Source organism: Takifugu flavidus, chromosome 16 (genome assembly GCF_003711565.1).
Source record: "Takifugu flavidus isolate HTHZ2018 chromosome 16, ASM371156v2, whole genome shotgun sequence".
NCBI lineage: Eukaryota > Metazoa > Chordata > Actinopteri > Tetraodontiformes > Tetraodontidae > Takifugu > Takifugu flavidus.
Genome location: NC_079535.1, coordinates 13012242 through 13032428, shown reverse-complemented (window position 1 = coordinate 13032428; position 20187 = coordinate 13012242). Strand labels below are relative to the sequence as shown.

General features: G+C 50.4%; 1 protein-coding gene across 1 annotated transcript in view; it reads left to right on the top strand.

The window, feature by feature from the left end:
- The window catches only part of fgfr3 (fibroblast growth factor receptor 3), a 37533-nt gene extending 19314 nt beyond the window's left edge, over window positions 1-18219 (top strand). Inside the window, 14 exon segments of the mRNA XM_057058396.1 lie at window positions 4893-4905; window positions 4908-5015; window positions 5090-5280; window positions 8390-8534; window positions 9102-9277; window positions 10796-10941; window positions 11019-11140; window positions 11216-11326; window positions 11408-11598; window positions 11682-11804; window positions 11989-12059; window positions 13842-13979; window positions 14270-14375; window positions 14504-18219. Of these exon segments, the coding sequence (XP_056914376.1) occupies window positions 4893-4905; window positions 4908-5015; window positions 5090-5280; window positions 8390-8534; window positions 9102-9277; window positions 10796-10941; window positions 11019-11140; window positions 11216-11326; window positions 11408-11598; window positions 11682-11804; window positions 11989-12059; window positions 13842-13979; window positions 14270-14375; window positions 14504-14668 (1806 nt within the window). The 3' untranslated portion in view covers window positions 14669-18219.
- Window positions 18220-20187: the final 1968 nt, after the last annotated feature.

Genomic DNA, 20187 nt, shown 5'->3' with positions numbered 1-20187 from the left:
GTGTTGAAAGCCGCTCATGCTGGAAGGATCTTCCCACGGTAAATAAAGGTCAGCGCACCGGACGCCTCCGCCACCGCAATCTGAACCTACTGAAATAAACCCGGTGGGGTCGAGCCGCGGCGCTGAAGAGCGGTGCACGGATACGTGCGTGCTCGCGCCAACAGCTGCGGTGCTCAGTTTTGTCATCAGATTCGCTCTCCTGCGAACGGCGCCGCTTAAAGCGACAGCGCTTCGTTCACGTTTGCCTTCTTCCAGCTCCGACGAGAACTGGACCAATTTGGCGAAGGTTGGTGGTTCCTGTTACAGGCCCCGCCCCCTTTCCTCAGCATTGGGGATTCAAGCTTGAGATTTTAGAGGTATAACACGATAACAAGCGTCCGTAGATGCAGGACGAAGTGAGCCAAACTGATATTAGCTGTTTCCTTTGGCTCTATTTGTTCGCCAGGTTGGCGAGATGCCCCCCCCCCCCCCCCGGTGCAGGTTTGGAATTTAAAGAGTTAAACGTAAAGAGATCCGGCAACTATTAACAGCTTATAGAGATCTCCAACATCTGCTCCCAGCAGACCATCAGCAACTGCCTCCCTCCCTCCCTCCCTCCCTCCCTCTCTCCTCGCCACACACACCTGTCACCAGCCCTCAGGGTTCGCCCGGGCCGCTCGCTGGCGGCGGGGAGGTCTTCCCGACACCGACGACGCCGGGGTGCATTTTTCTAAAGCAACAAATCTGGAGGAAGCACGGAGATGTTTGTTCCATCTGTTCGTCAGATTCCGTCCCTAAATGTCGACCACAAACGGCGACGTGGGAGCGGAGACGCGGAACCTGGGCCGAGCCAGAACAAACACGCTCTGATGGGATATTAAATGTTTCATTAGAGGCAGATATGAATAGCCGGGGAGCCATAATTAGCCTTTTACACAGCTTGTGCTGTGTGTCAGTGAGAGTCGTGACACTGTAAGCTGTCAACGCGTCACCAGGAAAGATTCCTGTAGGTTTTCCGCTCCGTATAGCTCAGCGGGACGCACTTGGCACCGGAGGCTGACGTGGGCGTCAATCTCGCCACGGCCACCCAGGTTTGGGCCGTCCTGCTTCCAATCTTTCTGCGTTCTGCTAAAAATACAAAGTTATGTTAATAGACTAGTTATTACATGTAATAAAGCGACTCTGTTTGGCCATTTGCAGGCTTGTGCAGCAGGTTTAGCCTTAAGCTAGCTCGTGATGATTGAGACGTTCTATTCTGGGCGTCCGTCCACTCACGCTCGCGCCCCTCCCCCGACCCACCCCACCATTTCCCAAAGGTTTTCTTTTTAAAATCCAATTATCTGGTCACAATGTGGCCGCTGTTGGCCGCGAGGGGGACGAGGTCACCTGCATGGAGCAAGGGTCCGGGGTGACGGACAGGTCCGCATCCAGAGGGGTCAGAGGTACCGGCTGACCGTCTCAGGCAGGACAGAAACGTCTGCTGTGTTTGCACTTCCCAGCAGTTCCAGTCCTCTAATGTTGATGCGGAGGTCACTTTTGTTCTTGTCCCTTCAGAGGGCAGAGCTAAGCATGCTAACTTAGCATCTGCCCTGGAGACCATTCTAGGAGTCACCCAGAAGCTTTGGCGTTTGCTAAATTGATGAATGCTAAAGCTGTGGTGAATGACGTCTTTTGTGAGGACGGACGTGGTTTTCGTCTGTTTGACCACGTCAGCACACTCGTCACCTCCCGCCTCCTCAGCCAGGGATGAGTTCATCTGCAGGGTCAGGACCAGATGGAGGGCTCGCTCTGACTCCTGACAGCCTGACAATGGAGGCCTAAAGACCGCCTTCCTTCCACGGGGTCCACGGGGTGACGGCGTTCTCCCCCTCTTTGACAGCCATGCTTAATTCTGGCTGAATGAGTCGTGTCCATCTTTTCACGTTGGTGCGAGCGATGGGAGGTCTTCGTCACCAACAGCTGTCATTCATGTCTCCTCCGTGCCCCTAACCCTGGCCTGAGGTCTCGCCGCTGGCCGACCACGAGGGCCCGGCACCTGTGAGGATCATGACTGGATCGGATATTTGTGATCGACTGTAAAGCAACGAGCAAATTAGAGATTAAAATATCAAGGCCTCCCAGACAACAGTGGTGCTCCTCTGTTCAGCGGGGGCAGGTCCCAGAGGTCAAGGGTCAGCTCTCTATTGAGCCATCACCTCCAGAAGTGGGCGTGGCGCCCGCCTATTGAGCCCCCCCCCCGTCGGGGGCCCCCGACAGCCGAGGCTGCTGCGTGTTATTGTGCTGCGTTGGCACAAATGAGACAGAAGTTGACAATTTAATTATTGTGCCCGATTCCGTTCAGGTCACCCTGCGCTCATCCGAGCCCTCAATCCGTGTTTTGACAGGTTGCCAGGGCCGGGCTCCTAAACGGGCTCCGCACGGTTACTTTTTAAGACTTTAAGCACTTTAATTCCTTGTTTTTCCACTCCAGATTTGAACACAGGCTGGATTGTGAGTCTCCTTTGGCCACGTAGGAATTTTTACACTTTGCGAGGTTATTGTTGGACGGCTTCACGTCGAGGACCTGCTGTAGTCCCGGACAGGCCAAAGAACTGATCTGGAAGCAGTTTATCCCTCCTGCCTCTGATTTTAGAGTCTTCTCCTCTGATGCATGTCGGGCCAAAAACCACGAGCTTTAATAACAGGCCCTGAGGACTGTTTCTATATGCTGCCGCGCTCTCGACGGGTCAAATTAGACGGTAGCGCTCGTCTGGGCCGCTGGGCCGCTCTGACACGGTCATAAATTCCAGTAAATGGCCCCGCTGGTTCTGACAGGGCTATTTTGTGAGGTGAAGATGGAGGCCTTGGACTATAAAGGGAGACCGGCTTCATGTGTTTGCGACGCTGCAAAAAATGCCCGGACCTTTATGGGCTGTTTAGGATGAAATCGGGACTCCCGATGATGATTAATGAAGGAGGATGAAGCAGCAGTGCAGGTTTCCCCTCCCAGGAATTCAAAAATAAGCAGAGAATTCTTTAGAAAGTGGGCAGGACGGTCTGCTCGGACGGGACGCCACGCTCACTTTTTGCAGCGGTCCATTCCCAGGGCTTGTTCACTTTTGTGGGTCCGCAGCCAAAACCCTAAAACCTTTAAAGCCTCGTATGACTCCGGCATAAGCTCCTTAATAAATTAATTCTGTTTGGAATCTGGCATGATTGGAATGGACGGGATTATCACGTTTGGGGACTAAGTCTGCAGGTTCAACAGGAGTTAGCCAGTGTAACATGGTAATAAAACGCAAGCGGCGTGGACGGGCGAGATAATTAAATGCGCTAAAGGAAAGACGGAGCCGGTTTAGAGCTGAAATGCCACTCAAAGGTAATTATGACCGCACATTATTAACTGTGAGTGATTAAGCAGCTGGAGCTGGTGGCAGCAGTTGAGGCCCGGATTAAATCATTTAAAGTGAAACTGGGCTAAGACCGTTCTTACAGAGCGTAATTATGTGACAGCCGTTAATCGCCGCGTTATGAGAAAACACAATGAGAAAATGGTCCCAACCCACATCCTGGGAACTTGGAGTCGCGCTGCTGTCGAGCCAGAGCAGTTTGGGTCACCTCTGGCGGCCATTTTGGGGGAATTAAACACCACAAACGCAAACTCCAGGAATCTGACGGGCGTCCTGACGTGACCACGGAGGTCCGGGCGCGTCGGTTCTGTCCCGACTCATCGACGCTGTGTTTGACTGGCGAAATTCGGGTGATTGACGCGGGATCGTTGTTCTCGCTCTAATGTGGCAACCAAGACTTTTTATTGGTTTAAACAGTTTGGCGAGCAGGCGGGTTAGAACCCTGCCGCTCCGAACGGGCCTGAAGGCCTCGTGATTGGACAGAAAACCCGGCGAGTTTGAGCATCACGTGTGTCACACGAAGGGGAACGCGCCTGGTTTATTGCCTCGAAGGTCCGTTTGGTGGTGTTGGTGGTGGCCGAGCGTCCACGCCGGCTCATATTCCTCCGCTCCTGAGAGCAGCCGCTGACTCCGGCTTGACTCCGGCTCCGAGGGCGTAGACGGGGTGGAGCTGAGGAATCTGCCAGTGTGGAGCGGGCTGCCCGCTCCACGTTACCACGCAACTGCCGAAGCACACAGGCATAATATTTACACTGCTGCATTATTTTCCGCGTGCGCGTCCAAGCCAGCGAGAGGGAATGTGGGGAGGAGGAGGAGCCGCGGGAGGATCCGGGGGTTCAAAGTTTCTCAAAGCTAATGTTAGAAACGCATTTTTCCATCTTCTCTCCAAAAGATTCCCTCGTTCTTTTGAGGTCTGGGTGTCACTTCAAGAACGTTATCGACATGGCGTCCGTGCCACCTCAGATGGTTCTAAATTAGTTCAAAGGTTTGGTTTTTTATCTCCGTCTCCAAGGACGGTTCCTCTTTATCGCCGCCCGTGGAGGCATCGCAGGTTCTGACCTCGCCACTGCCTCCAGGCTTCTGCTGCTGTCGGTCTGTTGCTCCAACTGCTTCCAATTATTAGTTTAGCCCTCGACTCTGTGGTTGATCTTAACCAGTGGGGGGGTGCGGGTCCTGACTGAGCTCTGTCTAATGAAAAACCCTCATGAGATTGTCCGTGTTGGCATTTTCTCATCGATCTTAAAACCTCGTCTTCATCCAAAACCAGAGGCTCGTCCGTTGGCGTCTGTCGTGCAGAAAACAGGTGGACGACCGTTTTAACTCTTCTGTGCACCTCTGTAAACGTGCTCTGCAGCCAGCATGCTCCTCTCTGATGTTCTCCACCAAGGATATCAAAGGCTGAGGGAGGCTGCACAGGCTTGTTTTAAATGTTTCTGGGGTTTTTTCCTGACTCCCTGAAACAGGCAGCAGCCTAAAAACCTCTGGAACGCGTTCGCCGCCTGAACCTTTCTGTCCTCTCTCCAGTTGCGGCACCAGCAGTGAGCCTGGTGATGGAGAGCGCCGTCCCGTCCGACCGGGGGAACTACACCTGCGTGGTGCAGAACAAGTACGGCTCCATCTCCCACACCTACCAGCTGGACGTCCTGGGTACGTGAGGTCACATGACCAGTAGGACACCGTTTTGTGGCTTCAGCTCAGGTCTGCAACCTTCCCCCCCGCAGAGCGTTCCCCCCACAGGCCCATCCTCCAGGCGGGGCTGCCGGCCAATCAGACGGTTGAGGTGGGCAGTAATGTGGAGTTCCATTGTAAGGTTTACAGCGACGCGCAGCCGCACATCCAGTGGCTGAAACACATGGAGGTGAACGGCAGCCGCTACGGGCCCGACGGCGCCCCCTACGTCCACATCCTGAAGGTGCGTCAACAGCCCAGATTGGCGGTTTGATTGTTCAATTAACCCAGATGGTTTGATCCAGATGTGTTGCTGCGTCTTACAGCTGTTAAAACATTCATTTCTCAATCACAAGCGCTCCACGACAGCAGGGACGGCGCCATTCTCCGGACCAGAAGCCTCCCGAGGGTTCTGAACCAGGAGGGTGGCGTCCTGACACACTTTAGGTCTTTTATTGGGAGTAAACAGACGGGCGCCAACAAAAAAAAAAACAGCAAGAGGGGCTTTGCTTTTTTGTCTGCCTGTGAGAGAACGAGGGAATAAAACAAACATCTGGTTTGGACTAAGTTAACTGCCGCGGTGGTGGCGACGCAGGGATACAGAGAGAGAGAGAGAGAGACAGACGGGGTCTGTTAACCGCCGCTGCCGTCAGATGTGCAACGTCGCGTGGTTTTAGGAGGAGGAGGAGGAGAGGCACCGAGCCACGGAAAAAATGAGTGGAGGAGCTCAAGGAAGGGCAAAGTCAGCAGGGAGGGAGAGAAAGTGTGACGGCGTGGTGGGCAAAGATGAAGGGCGAGAGACTCTGAGAGGGAGTGAGAGAAAAAAGAGATGACAAACACTCACAAACAGCATATTTAACGTGACTGAAATAGCTTCATTTCATGTGGCACCAGGAGAATTTACCCACTTCTCGTTTAATAAGAGAAAATCTCCAGAGCCGAGGAGATGCGTAAGCTGGTGTAGCTAGCTTAGCTTGTGTTGAAGTGTCAAACCTTTCATCTCCCCGATAAAATGCTGGACTGCTCCTTTAAAAGGAGCTGCTCCAAAGATTTCACGCTCCGTTAACCAAGAGAAACAGCTGTTAGATTTTATTTTCTCCGCGTGCAAGCAGATATGATTCAAATGCAACATTGGTCGCCGCGTCGAGGCTACGCCCGTTTAACGTCTCGCTCTGTTTGTGTAACCTTCTGCCTCAAGATGAGCTTTGGATTCAGCTGTTAGCAGAACGTTAGCGATATCTGAAACTTCCAGCGTATTTTGGCGCCGTCTATAAGAAGGGGACGGACGGCGAGAAGCTCGGGGGGGGGGGGACACTCAGAGAAACAGAGGGATGAAGGAGGGGGGCTGTCAGCCGAGACCGCGGCTCCATGCTCTATTTTCGACTACCACATAATTGAAACAGTATTTACCGCAGTTCATTCAGACTCTCCACATCTGATGTGTGGTCGACTGTACAGCAGGAGTTAAATACAGCTGTGGGGGGGGCTCAAGATGTTTTTTTTAGTTTTTAAAGAAATGCTTGAATTGCGCTTTTGATGCCTGGAAAAAGAGTTGAGTGTGAGCGACGTGCGGCGGCGTGGGGGAGGCGTCTGGAGCCGAGCTGTGGATGTTCATTAAGCAGCCATAAAACACGATATGTTTTCTCCTTTATGAGCTTTGCCTGTTTAATTATTCATCAGCCACACACACACACACACACACACACGCACACGGCATCCGTGTGTGATTATACACACACATCGGAGAGTTCTTCAGCAGCGGAGATACTTCCAGACGGTTACACGAGTTAGCATGAGAGGGTTTGTTTTGAGGGTCACATGTTCATGTCTTCTGTCAGGTATACACGTTAAACACCTTTCTGTGCTTCTCGATTTTCCCTCTGCAGACTTTTGTCAGTAAACAATCTGAGTCCTACACTAAGTTGAAACTGTCCAACGTGACAGAGAAAGACGCCGGCAAGTACTGGTGTCGCGCCTCAAACTTTGTAGGCAAGTCGGAAAAGGTGTTCTGGCTTAAGATACACAACGCAGGTAAATCCCGAGAGCCAGCCGCCATCGCTAAACTCCTCTGCTGCTGCTCCTCCTCTCTGCTCTGGGTGTGATTGGCTCAACAATGGGGCGCACACACACTTCCTGTCCTCACGTACTGTTAGCTGCTGGCTACATATCCGTCCAACCTTGATTTAGATCAATAGCAAACAGTATTACAACGTTAATTACTGCAGTGCCAATGAAGGATTCGCCCTCACTGTCCCACCTTTACACACATACACACCCCTCTAACCAAATCACTCCCAAACACACACACACACACACACACACACACAGTCAGACACATATTGATTTTCCTGGGAGTGCCTTCTCCGGCTGCATAAATATGCTTTTATATGAAAGCATGCGGCAGGACTTTGATTCATAACAGGGTCTGGGTGTCACTGTTCATTACCAGAGCCTGGGGAACAAGCCCACCACCACCTCCTCACAAATACACTCCCCTCCCACACACACACACACACGCACGCTAGGCCACAGCAGAAAGTGCATGGGAAATGCATTTCCCAAGCAACCATCAGAAGAGCCATTAGTCAAAGGCAAAAACCTGCAAATGTTGGATCCTTTGAGTAAAAACAATGCTGATGTTGTTTTTTGATCTAATCTGGGAATCTTGGAAAGTTTTTAATGCTTGCTATTATTATACTGAGCCAATCAGAATTTGTCTGGCTTTAATTACATAAATCCTTTAACCTTTGGACAGAAACACACACGCACACACACACACACCACACACACACACACAGAATGGAGTCCTTAAAGAAATGAGTTTTCAGGAGAATTGAAGCAGCTACCAGGAAAAGAAAGCTTCACCCCATTAATCCACAGCAGGGTGTTTTTTTTAAAAAAAAAAAAAAGAAAGTGCAACCGTGATGGACCCCTGAGGCACCCCTAGAGGAAAAGTCTTTTCCCGCTCGGGAAAGGTCAGGGTGGGTAGTGAGGTGCTGTCCTTTCTGCTGGGTGAAGGCATCTGCTCTGCTTTGGTGTCAGGCCAACATACTCCTGGTCTCATTTAACCTCTCTGCTGTATTTAGTGACAAACTAATGGAAACCGTCGAGTCCTCGGAATATTCCAGAGTTCCCTGTCTGTCTTTAATGAGCTTTAGGATTTGATGAGACCCTCCCAGCTGGAGCTCTACCTTGCAGGTGCTGCTTTGGGTGTTCTCAGGTGCTGGCGCTGCTGCCGTCAGCAGAAACCAGCACTTCCTGTCCTCTCCCCTGGGGGTGTGCGGTGTTTCTTTTCACAGGCTGTGGGCTCACCATATCTCCTCTTCTTCATATCCCTCTCTCATCCTCCACAGACAGCTGATATTAACACCACAGATAAGGAGCTTGAGGTTCTCCTCTTGCCCAATGTGTCTTTTGAGGATGCGGGCGAGTACACTTGCCTGGCGGGGAACTCTATCGGCTATGCTTTCCACTCTGCCTGGCTGACGGTGCTTCCAGGTATACGTTTCTGCGGGGCGATGGGCTCTTGATTTCTCCTGAAATTATTACATCAATCTGTTTTTGTTTTAAGTTTGGACCTAATTACCAAGCTTTTTGATTGCTATAGTGTTGCACACTCCTCCCCTTAAACCAGGTTACCCTAAAGCCAGTCCACCGAACAGGTGTGGTGTTGGCAGCGATGTCTGTAGGAAACTGCTTCTGATGCTAAATCCACCAAGGCTAATATGTATTAAAGGCTAATTTTTGTGGTGCGAGGAGACCCATCATTTTGTTTTGGTCTTCTACCGTCATTTTAGTGTTTAATCTCTCTAAATCAGAACGATCGTCAGTTTAAACGTCTCAGGGCTACGAGGTTAAAGACATTTCTGTGTTTGGGGTTCAGCGCCATGATTGCGTCACCATGGCGATTACCTTCTGCGTGCAAAACACAGAAAATGGCTTCCTGTAAACTGTTTGGGTGGAATGTGCAACTATTAACGTAATTTACTGCTTTAAATGGTTTTTTTTAATAGTTTAAAGGTGTTAAAAAGGTGATAATTACGTGACTTTCCTGTGCCGGGACAGAAGTGAGCCCGGAGAAGGACGACTTCTATGCCGACATCCTGATTTATGTGACGGGCTGCGTGCTCTTCATCCTCGCCGTTGTCATCATCGTACTCTGCCGCATGAGGATGACCACGCAGAAGACGTTGCCCACGCCGCCCGTGCAAAAGCTGTCCAAGTTTCCCCTCAAGAGACAGGTAACAGAAAGTAGATACAAGATTTGCACAGACTTTCCCCTCTTCCTCTCTTTGCCTTCGGCTCGGTGGGTCTGAGATGAAAATCATTTCAACGGATTCACCAGCAACGCTTTTATTGACGTTCAAATTGAGATTCTGTTCACATAACTGGCTGCATACGGAGACCTGGAACCAGCGCTGGCTGCTGGAGTTCCTGGAATTCCTGGGAAACCTTTTCATTTCTACAGTCTATCGGTTGAATATCAGCCACAGACAGACTGGATCCCTGAGCTCCAGCAGCCACATTTAATAATTTGCCACAAAAATCAGCTTAAACTAGATTCAGGAACGAATCATCCAAAGCTGGAAGGAGCAGAACTGTCTGGACCAGATTGTGGCACGTCTCCCAAACTTTACGCTGTTTTGATGACGCTGTGCGGACGTGGGGGGGGGGGGGGGGGGGGGGCCGGTGACATGTGTTCACATTTATCTTGGAGCAGGTTCAGCACAGAGATATTTATGCCCCCCTGTGACTGTCAGTGTTAGTCTCAGATTTCACTCTCACACTCGCCCCCATCAACTGTCGGGGAGAAACATGAAGAAGAGCAGCTGCGGCGACGATGACCAAAGCAGCACCGAAACCTCTGCTCATCCAGGAAGTCACAGTCCGGGTTTTAGCCTCCAGGTTCTGGTGAAAATGGGAAGACGGTGGTGAAACGTGCACTCCTCAGTGATCCCCTTTACGTCCTGGTTTGGGCTGAAGCAGAATATTCTGGAGGTTTGCTGAAAGCAGCCCTACCAGGTACAGGAAGCTCCTTCTGTGAGAGATGCTCTAATTGTTGCTGTAAATCTGGGCTCTTCTTCATCCTTCATATGAATGTTCTTATAAGGCAGCGCTCTCAGAGCTCTTATTGCATTTCTCTGTAATCTTTGCTTAGTTTTTGTAAAGCTAATCTTCTGGTTCGCTCCTTCTTTTTCATAACTCTGACTCAATCCCCCATAAACCCCTGGCATGTTCTATCAGATATTGCTTTTCAGGCCTCAGAAACTGTGGTCGGAGCGTTTTTGTGTTTTTGGGGGGGTTTTAACGCTTCACGGTGTCTCTGCCTGTTAGCTGCGGTGGAGGAGCTGAGGGTTGTAAGTGGGCATGTTTGTTCCTGCAGACAAACAGATTCATCAAACGCAGGGTCACGGCCATCAGCCGCCCTCCCCCAGCAGACAGATAAATGGTGGGAGGACACTCGGGCCTGTAGGACAGTGTGCTGATGGATTGAGTATCCAGCCCACCTTGGCGAGCGCCCGGCCTCCTCAGCGTCCATCATTTGTCTTCGTTAGCGCCTGGTTCCTCCCGCAGACGGGCTGGGGGGTCTTTTCCAAAAAGCTGTGAAAACTCCCCAGAAGTTGTTCCTCAGATGTCCCCCCCCCCACCCCACCGCGGGGCTTTGGTTCTTCCCGTCTTCCTCCTGTCCACCTGCTCACTCGAGCGTCATGGCGCCCTTTTTCCGAAACGACAACAGTTTTCTTTTTGCACCCAAGCAGGTGTCCTTGGATTCCAACTCTTCCATGAACTCCAACACGCCGCTGGTGAGAATCGCCCGCCTGTCGTCGAGTGACGGGCCAATGCTCGCCAACGTCTCTGAGCTGGAACTGCCACCTGACCCCAAATGGGAGTTTCCTCGTACACGGTGAGAAAAGCTGATGAGCAATACTGAGAAGCTGCCGAGACGGTTTGGTCCAACTGGTGGTTTCGCTCTTGCTTCAGGCTGACTCTGGGTAAACCTCTGGGTGAGGGCTGCTTCGGCCAGGTGGTCATGGCCGACGCCGTCGGGATTGACAAGGAGAAGCCCAACAAGCCGCTGACCGTCGCTGTGAAGATGCTCAAAGGTTCGTGGAGTTTCTGATGGAGATGTTTTACTGGTCGTCTTGGCTCCGCCTGTAAACCTTTTCGTTTCCTCTCAGACGACGCCACAGACAAAGACCTGTCGGACTTGGTGTCAGAAATGGAGATGATGAAGATGATTGGAAAGCACAAAAACATCATCAACCTGCTGGGAGCGTGCACGCAGGACGGTGAGGCCCCAGCACCCACATCCGGGGTGGACTCCTGTCCCTGTGGAAGACTCTCTGACAGTCAGCGTGTGTCTCCTGCAGGTCCTCTGTATGTCCTGGTGGAATACGCCTCCAAGGGTAACCTGAGGGAGTACCTGCGAGCCCGCCGGCCGCCCGGCATGGATTACTCCTTCGACACGTGCAAGATCCCAGACGAGCAGCTCACGTTCAAAGACCTGGTGTCGTGTGCCTACCAGGTGGCCCGGGGGATGGAGTACCTGGCCTCGCAGAAGGTCAGTCGGAGCTGGCCTCTAGACGCTCCAGCTCGTCCTTCGCCTCCTCGGCGGTCCTGACGTGTCCCCGTTTCCTCCCTCAGTGTATCCACAGAGACCTGGCGGCCAGAAATGTTCTGGTGACGGACGACAACGTTATGAAGATCGCCGACTTCGGCCTGGCCAGAGACGTGCACAACATAGACTACTACAAGAAGACCACCAACGTGAGTTTCTCCACCGTCTGACCTGAGGTCAGAGCTGCGGGATCCGTCCTCGGACGTTTTAAAAGACGTTTGTGAGAACGGTGTCGGCATCAGAGGCTAACGGACTCTCATGGCACCGATCAGAACAGTCGTGTTGTGTGTCCCCGTCTCGGTTGCGCTGATCCTTGTGGTTCTGTTGTTGCAGGGTCGTCTGCCCGTGAAATGGATGGCCCCGGAGGCTCTGTTTGACCGGGTCTACACACACCAGAGCGACGTGTGAGTTTGCACAAACGGGATGCTGCGTTCCGACTGTCCGCTCATGGAATCCCATGTGTTGAAAAGTGGTGACTGAGCGCGTTAGCGTCAAAATGTTGAGCTTTTGAGTGTGGAGCCCTGGGCGAATCGTCCCCGCCCGCTCCCGCTCCGCTAAATCCCGAGCTTTTCTCACATTCCTTCCCCCGCGTTTCTTCTTTTATCTTCGACATCGCTGCGGTTTTACGCACGCAAATCCAACTTACGGCCGAGCTCGAGGAGACGAGGAGCCCGGCGGCGCTCCCCTCGGGGGGCGTCTCTACACCAAACGCAGCCTTCCTGACCCGTAATTGCTCCTGCTCAGCAGAAGAAAGGCCAGTTTACGTGAGAGGGTCACAAAGTCAATCTGTTATTGCGGGAGCTGAATGCCCCCCTCGCCCAGACAGAGTGTCCCCAGCGCCGCCGTCCAAGCCAAACACGGGCTCCTTTCAACACTGGCTTGCCGTGTGATTACATCGGACTGGGAACCGGCCCGCGAGGAGAATCGGCCCGCTCTGTTATTTCAGCAGGTCTGGATTACACAGTCGATCCCGCCGCCAAACACCGCCTCCCTCCGTTTATACAGTAGTTGCTCTGCAGCCAGTTTACCCTCACACACCCCCCAGACGCCAACTTATGACCCAGGAGGGCTTTTAGTGAAATATGTTTTTAATTTGTCAAACACTCAGAGTCAATCAGCGAGCAACACACACGCGGGACAGTTTGGGGGTCTCGGTGAGGGAACCCGATCTAACGGGCACCATCCAACACAGTCAGACAGATCAAACAGGTGCGTTTACGCTCTGCAGCTTCAGAGGGGTCAGGATGCAAACGCTGAGAGATCGGTTCACAGGAAAACCAGATGATCGATGCAGATGATGGACTGACAGGTTTGCATTGATGCCAAGTCCATCCGATAACCGACCAGATTATGACCCTTCGCTGGCATCTGGACTGGCCTCTAGGTGGCGCTTCCACCAGTGATTCCAAACAGCGTCTCCTTTGATCCTGGATCATCTGAGCTGACCCAGAAACAGTGAATTCCTTCGCATCGTGAAGCTCCGGGAGAGTCTCTTCTCCTTTTGAATATAGATGTTTATCTGTTCTGGGGTCCTGGAGCTTCTGGTCTGGAGCGTGGCTAATCAGATTAAGAGCGCCACAGTGGGAGGAGGATGTGATTGTGACTGACTGGTAGAACCAGTCCAACAATAGACCTCTGGTTTAATAGACCTCTGTTATCTGATGGTCAGGAACACGGCGCCGGTCTCTGGCGAAGGTCTGAAAATGCAGTAAAACTTTCAGGGTTTTTTCTCCCACTGATAATCGGGTCAAGATGAGATCCGATTCTGATCAATGGTCGACCGACAACAGATAAATATGGAAAAGTTCTGCTACAGCTCAGTAGACAGGCAGTATCAACCTAAAGAAACAAGGTTCTGGGTCTTGGAAGGTGCTGAAATTTATGAGGGTTCATGAGAGAAAATCTAATAGAACCAAGTGAAAACATTCGTTCTGGCCTGGAAGTTATTAAAACGATGACTCTCCTGCGTGGCTCCCGTTCGACCCCCCAGGGTGCAGAAGTCAAATGACTTCTCTCTTCATCACCTCCGCTGTCGTCCTTTACGACTATTGACCGACTCTCCCGGAGTCCCATCGATCTGTGAACGTACGCAGCCATCCACGTTCCCCCGGAGCAGCTTTGTTTGTGTATCTGCCATCTTCTCCACACCCGGTGGACCTCACATCTGCTTCCATCTGTGTGTCCAGGTGGTCCTACGGGGTCCTGATGTGGGAGATCTTCACGCTGGGAGGGTCTCCGTACCCAGGGATCCCGGTGGAGGAGCTCTTCAAGCTGCTGAAGGAGGGACACCGAATGGACAAACCCACCAACTGCACACATGAACTGTACGTGTCTCTGTCACGAAGCCTTGTTTAGACGTTAGGCTGTAGACCCCCGAGGGGGCAGGCAAAGATCTCCCAGCACCCCCTGCTGTGAACTCCAGGTTGATCATGAGCCTCCGATCAGTCTCTCGTTATTCCTGAGGCTTCCTTTTCTGTAAAGTGCTGAATTCTGTCAGAAGCTACACAGCGATGAGCGGCTTCCTAGCCTGAAGGCCAGGCCGCCGCCGCCTCGCACGTGTGGCTGCTCGCCGTTAGTGCTCCAGGTTGACCGCGTGCTGCTGTGGCGTTTGCAGGTACATGATCATGAGGGAGTGCTGGCACGCCGTGCCGTCGCAGAGGCCCACCTTCCGACAGCTGGTGGAGGATCACGACCGGGTGCTGTCCATGACTTCCACAGATGTGAGTCTCCCCGCACAGCTGCCGCTCACACACAATTACCCACAATTCAACAGTTGCTTCAGGCGAAACGCATGACTCGGGTTGGGGTCTCGACCCCCTGATCTAACCTCCCGCCCCCCCTCTGACAGGAGTACCTGGACCTGGCCGTGCCCTTTGAGCAGTACTCCCCCACCTGTCAGGACTCCAACAGCACCTGCTCCTCAGGAGACGACTCGGTCTTCGCCCACGACTCGCTGCCCGACGAGCCCTGTCTTCCCAAGCAGCCCCCCAGTAACGGGGTGATTCGGACATAACGGCGGCGCGCCGCCCCAGACGCCGACCTGGAAACCTCTGCATGCTTCCACGCCTTCTGGGTTCGTCTTAAACTCTCGCTAAAGCGTTTCCCCCCCCCCCCTCAGACTCCTGAAGGATTTACCGGGTTTTTTCTGTTCTAAAATGAAATTATATTTTTCTACTTGGGCCAGTTTTCTTTTTTAACGGACAAACCTGCATGGTGAAACCATTCCGTGCCTCCGCCGTGGAAACCTCCCGAGACTGATGGATGCACGAGTGGGGGGGGGGAGGTCCGTGACTGGATGGTGATCAAACGGGCGAGGACTTCGCAGTTTAACCCGGAGGTCACGGGGTCGCAATAAAAGTCAAGGAGACGCGGACGAAGGCTGGGATGGACTCGTTCTTCCGATGACTCTTTTTTCATGAATTTCTACATCAACTTCCCGTTTTTCATACGTTTTGTGATATTTGGGGGGGGGGGCAGCCTCAGAGGTGAAGTTTCAGGGCCATGATTGAATCGCACAGGTCCTGGAGGGTTTTTAAGGATTTCAGAGAAAAACTTTACTGTAAATATATAAACGCAGATAAAGAACAGCAAAGTTCTGTTTGGAGGTTCCGAAGACACTGTCGTCAGCGTGTAAAGCATTTAATCATTTAAGTGATACAGGAAAGTTTATCTGATTATTAACGTGTATATTTGTAAAGATATTTATAGATTTAACAGGTGGTTCTTAGGGCCTAGTTTAGTACTGTACGCAAAGATTTTAGTTTGTTTTTTTAACTTATTTTACGACAGAACTGCGACGTTTTCCTCACAGCCGGCAGACTCATTTTTTTCAGTTTTACAGAAGAATGTGGGACCGAAGGACTCGTCCCGGTCAGGGTGGACGTTTGCACCGACGGTCTCTCGCCGGGCGAGAAGGGGCGGAGCTAGGAGACACAATACCTCCGTTTCCTCCGGGAACTGAAGTACTCACGGGAATGTGGACATAAACCGCAGCGAGCTGCAAATCGTAAAACGCCTTCAGAGAGCTTCGACAGCCCGTTAGTGGAAAAATGCCCCATTAATCATCGTGAAAGGTCACCAGCCGCCGCAGAACCTGGACTACATTTCCCAGAATCGACTGCAGAGACTTAATCGGCATTTTTCACTGATGCGTTTGGGAACTTTGAATTGAGTTAGAATCCTTTCACATTCTCATACGTCAGTTTAAGATGTTTGAAAAGGTCCTGCAGAAAACTTCAAATCCCACAATCCCCTGCGTCTAAGTCGTATGTTCTTCCTGAAAGCCAGCAAAGAGGCTTTTGAAGGCTCCAACCAGCCGAAATAAAGTTAAAAAAACCCCTTAAATTTAAACATTTAGGGTCAAGACATACTAACGTACGGCTGTTTCACGTTCTCGCTGCTCTATAGTGTTAATGAAATGAAGGAAGATTAAAGAAAAGGTATCTATAATGTGTACATATAACTATATTTGTTAAAGAAGACTCTGAAGTCTGTGGTGGATCCTTCCTCCAGCTTAGTGCTAGCAAAAGTGCCAAATTGGTCTTAAAAGTCTGTTTCAGCAAGTTCACAAGCAATTGCTGCACTGTGGAATGTTAGCGTGCACGAGAGGGGAAATGTTTACAGAATCTGCTCGTAGCAACGGGACGTTCGGGCGGCATCGAAGGGTCGAGAGACTGAATTTGCTCGCTGCTAAACGGTGGAAACAGTCGCAACACTTTGCTGTGCAACGGCCTTGAGCTGAAAGTCACCAACAAGGCTGAACTTCCTGCATCTCCCCTATATTTAAAGTACTTAAGTGTGTAAATTTGTGCTGAATTGTGCTACACTGGGAGATTTGTGTGTGTTTGTGCGCACCAGAATACTTACTCTGCGCTGGTTTATGCACAGAAACGGGGTCTTTGTAAAGTCGCGGGTGTCGTTTTGCGGTTGTGGCCAAAATCTACGAAGTGCCTGGAATCATCAAAGAGAATCAGCTGATTTTGATCATGTTTGAATGTATAAAAAAAGACAAAAGAGTGGAAAATGTAAAGAGAAAGGCCAGATTTATTTCCTTTCGTGCAAACAAAAGAGAGAAAAAGGCACTTGTGTAAAGGTTTGGATGATCTAATGAAACAGAGGCTGTCTTGTTTTATTTATTCCTCCATGCTGGGTAAAAGCTTTCCCTATGGCGAGAGTATTTTTATTCATAACTGTCTGCTTTTCAGTGTTCATTAAAGAGCCCGATGATGAAGATGATGTAATGACGGTGTAGCTCGTCAGGCTTAATTTATGCTTGATTTTATTCCGACCACCCTTCCCCTCTCCCTGCGCTCACTTTTAAAACGCCGCTGTTGTTTTTAACACGCGTCATGTTTGTGTCTGAGCCTCCTGCTCGTCTGCACAGCGAGCAGCGATCTGAAAGCAATTAAGAGACTTTAAACTCCGACCTCGCTCGCACCTCATCTCAACACACACAAAGTGCGTTTACTGACGCCGTCTTAAATCTGAGGGACACTTCTGTCCACACGCTTGTCTTAGAATAAGATTTTGGTTTTTTATGTTGACGAACGAGCAGCTAATTTTGTCCAGTTTGACCCATTTTCACTGATCCGTTTGCTAACTCATAAACAAGCAGCAATGAAAGAGGTTCATGGCTGTTTCCTACTGTTGATGCTAATGATTAGCAGGCCATTGACAACATATCTGATTTGATGCACTTTTAAGAGCATTAAGACCATTGTTCCAGTACACTGAATGCCAATTAGCCTAACGTATTCATGGGAATTTATAAAATCGTGTGGCAGCAACAGCTCAACACACGCCTGAATATTTTTTCAGGAGAATCATACGTTTAGGTTTTTTTTGTGAGAAAACCTTGGTGTTTTAGCCGCTAGCATCAGATGCTATTTCTGTCACTGCAGTTTGTTCGATTTAGGCCAACGTTTTTGAAGCAATAACGGATGATTAGCTGAGACGAGCAGCAGACAGATGTTAAAAACAACAGCTCCTTTTAGGAGTGACATATTTTCTATTTACTGGTGGATGCATAAGCAGCCTGAGCAGGGAGGGATTATTACTGTATGTACAGTCACACATCGGCCTTTAACCACACGTCTTATTTATTCTCACTTCTGCTCCAACCAGAAATGAAAGCCAGGTTCGAGCGCCTCCTCATTTTCTTCCTTTTCTAACCTTAATTTATAGTTTGATCTACGCTTCCACGTTGCTGATGTACAGGGGTAGATTTTTACGTAGCGGTGTGAGCTAATTTGTTAGAATCTGAGAGAGGGATCGATCTTCACACACAGTTTCATTCCAGGTTTTCCAAACAAAAGAGAAACAAACCCCCCACAGGAATTCTTCCTACTCCCTCTGGATCCATGTTGCTACCGTAGAGAAAGTGGAACTAACCGTTTATTTTGATTTTGTTTGTGTACCTGTCTGATCACCGTGAACCATGTGTAACATTCCACCACAGCTTCCCCTCCGGGCAGAAACTATTCACAACTTTGTGTTTCTCTCTCTGTGCCTGACAAACTTTACTGTCAAAAAAAAAATGGTTTTCAATAAACATGTTATAATAGCGCTGGCTGTCCCGGCTCCCTCTGTGCCAGGAATATTTATCTGGGTGGAAACAAAGACACAAAAAAAGAAAAGGATGAAACAATGACCCAGACTGAGCTGGTGATTCATGCAGAACGCAAGTTGAGAAGGTTGTTTCAGCAAAACCACAAGGCTGCAGAAGACGCAGCGTTTATTCGGTCTGAGCCAAGTCTGACTAAACAAGACTAGATGAACCACAACCATGTACAAACTGCATGTATTAACAGGAGTTATAGCAGGTTTTTCAGCTTCTAACACATTTTGTTAGCATAAGATTCCCACTGAGCCATCAAACGTCCCGCTGATGTTGAACTGGTAACGCGTCGCTGAGCTAGCACGAGCTAGCATCTATGTTGTTACCATTCACATGATTTCAAACTCATCGTCTCATAGCTTAGCTTAGCTTAGCAACCCGGAGGCGTCGACGTTGGGACGCAGTGACCTACAAGTGTGAGCAAAGTGGTGCGCACGTCACGTGTGCGCTTTGGCCACTTCACAGTGATGCAGTGTAGAGACGTCTTCCAGTGGAAAAATGCTAACGGGTGTTTGAACAAACCAGGTGTGAAAGCATTAATTTGTGACGCAGTGAGGGAAAAGTCAACAGGATGCTGACGTGAACAAAGTAATCAGTTATCCAAATAAAAGCAGCGTCTCCTGAACAAATCAGCCGATCGGAGCATCTGAAGTGAAATTTAAAGTCTTTGTGTGTCCAGTCGAGCTCCACGAGGCAGAGGGAGGACTGGCTCGGGGGGGGGGGGGCTCAGCCTGGGTGGGAGGGCAGAGCTGGACAGGGACGGGGGGGTCTATGTATTCAAGCTTTTGGACCTCGGCCCGTCTCAAGTGTGTCCTGAGGGGAACATCCTGGCCCTGGTTGGAACTTCCTCAGCTGACTGAAGTGGCCCATTCATGGAGGTCTTGTGAGGGGGGCTTGTTTTTGCTGCTAAATGGGTGTTTCTGTTTCAGAGGTGTTTGTGCTGGTGGACCTTTTCCATTCCTACCCCTCCCCTCTCTGACATCCCAGTCAGAGGAGGAGGTCTGGGAGGGACCGTTTCACCTTGCCGATATGCAGACGACACCCGAGTGTTTCTGCCTGTGAGAAAGATTGAAACCGATGAAATGGAAGCTAATGTGTCAGCCTAAAAGCTTCTTAAACCTTGGATTGAGGCATAAAAGCCACCAGTTGAACCTTGAGGAGCATCTTTTTTACCACACAGTGAAAATGTTTCAGTTGTCAGAGACAATAATCAGAGAAAATAATCGTCTCCGCTTCGTGTCCTGGGGCCATTTTGGGAGCTACGAATCAAAGATGGCTGCTGAGCAGAGTCAGTTTCTTATAATTAGATATTATAATTAGTGTTTGTCCACCGTGTGCATTATTTGGTGAGTTTATTCCCGGTTCCTCGTGCCTCGGTGTGTTTGTGGGTATAAGTGAGTCCCTGAAACTGGACCTCGGTATGTTGTCAGTGTAAGTGCGCCAAATCAGCGATTAACTGCGCTTCTTGGAGACAGGCATGCAGCCGAGTGACGTTCAGGAACAGGTGTGTGTAAAACAATCTGGTTTTCAGCTCTCTGTGGAAAGCTGCGGTCCCAGCGAGCCGCAGGAAATAGACCCGATGATAGTTCGGCGACCAGCACCAGTTTGTTTGCTGCTTGTGATTGTGGAGGGAAAACTCGTGACAATCAGACGTGGGAACACCGAGGAAATCTAGTACGTGTCCCCCATGTAGGTATGATAAACACACACACACACACACGAGAAGGAGACGACGATCCTGGTGAGATGATGTAGAGCCAAACTCTTCACATCTGGCAAATTAAGAAGCCTCAAAGTTCTTTTCATGAGTTATTACTCCAGTGCTGTGTGTGTGTGTGTGTGTGTGTGTGTGTGTGTCCTCTCAGAGATTAGGAATACGGTGCTCGGCCAGGACTCCCTGTGCTGTTCCCATTTAT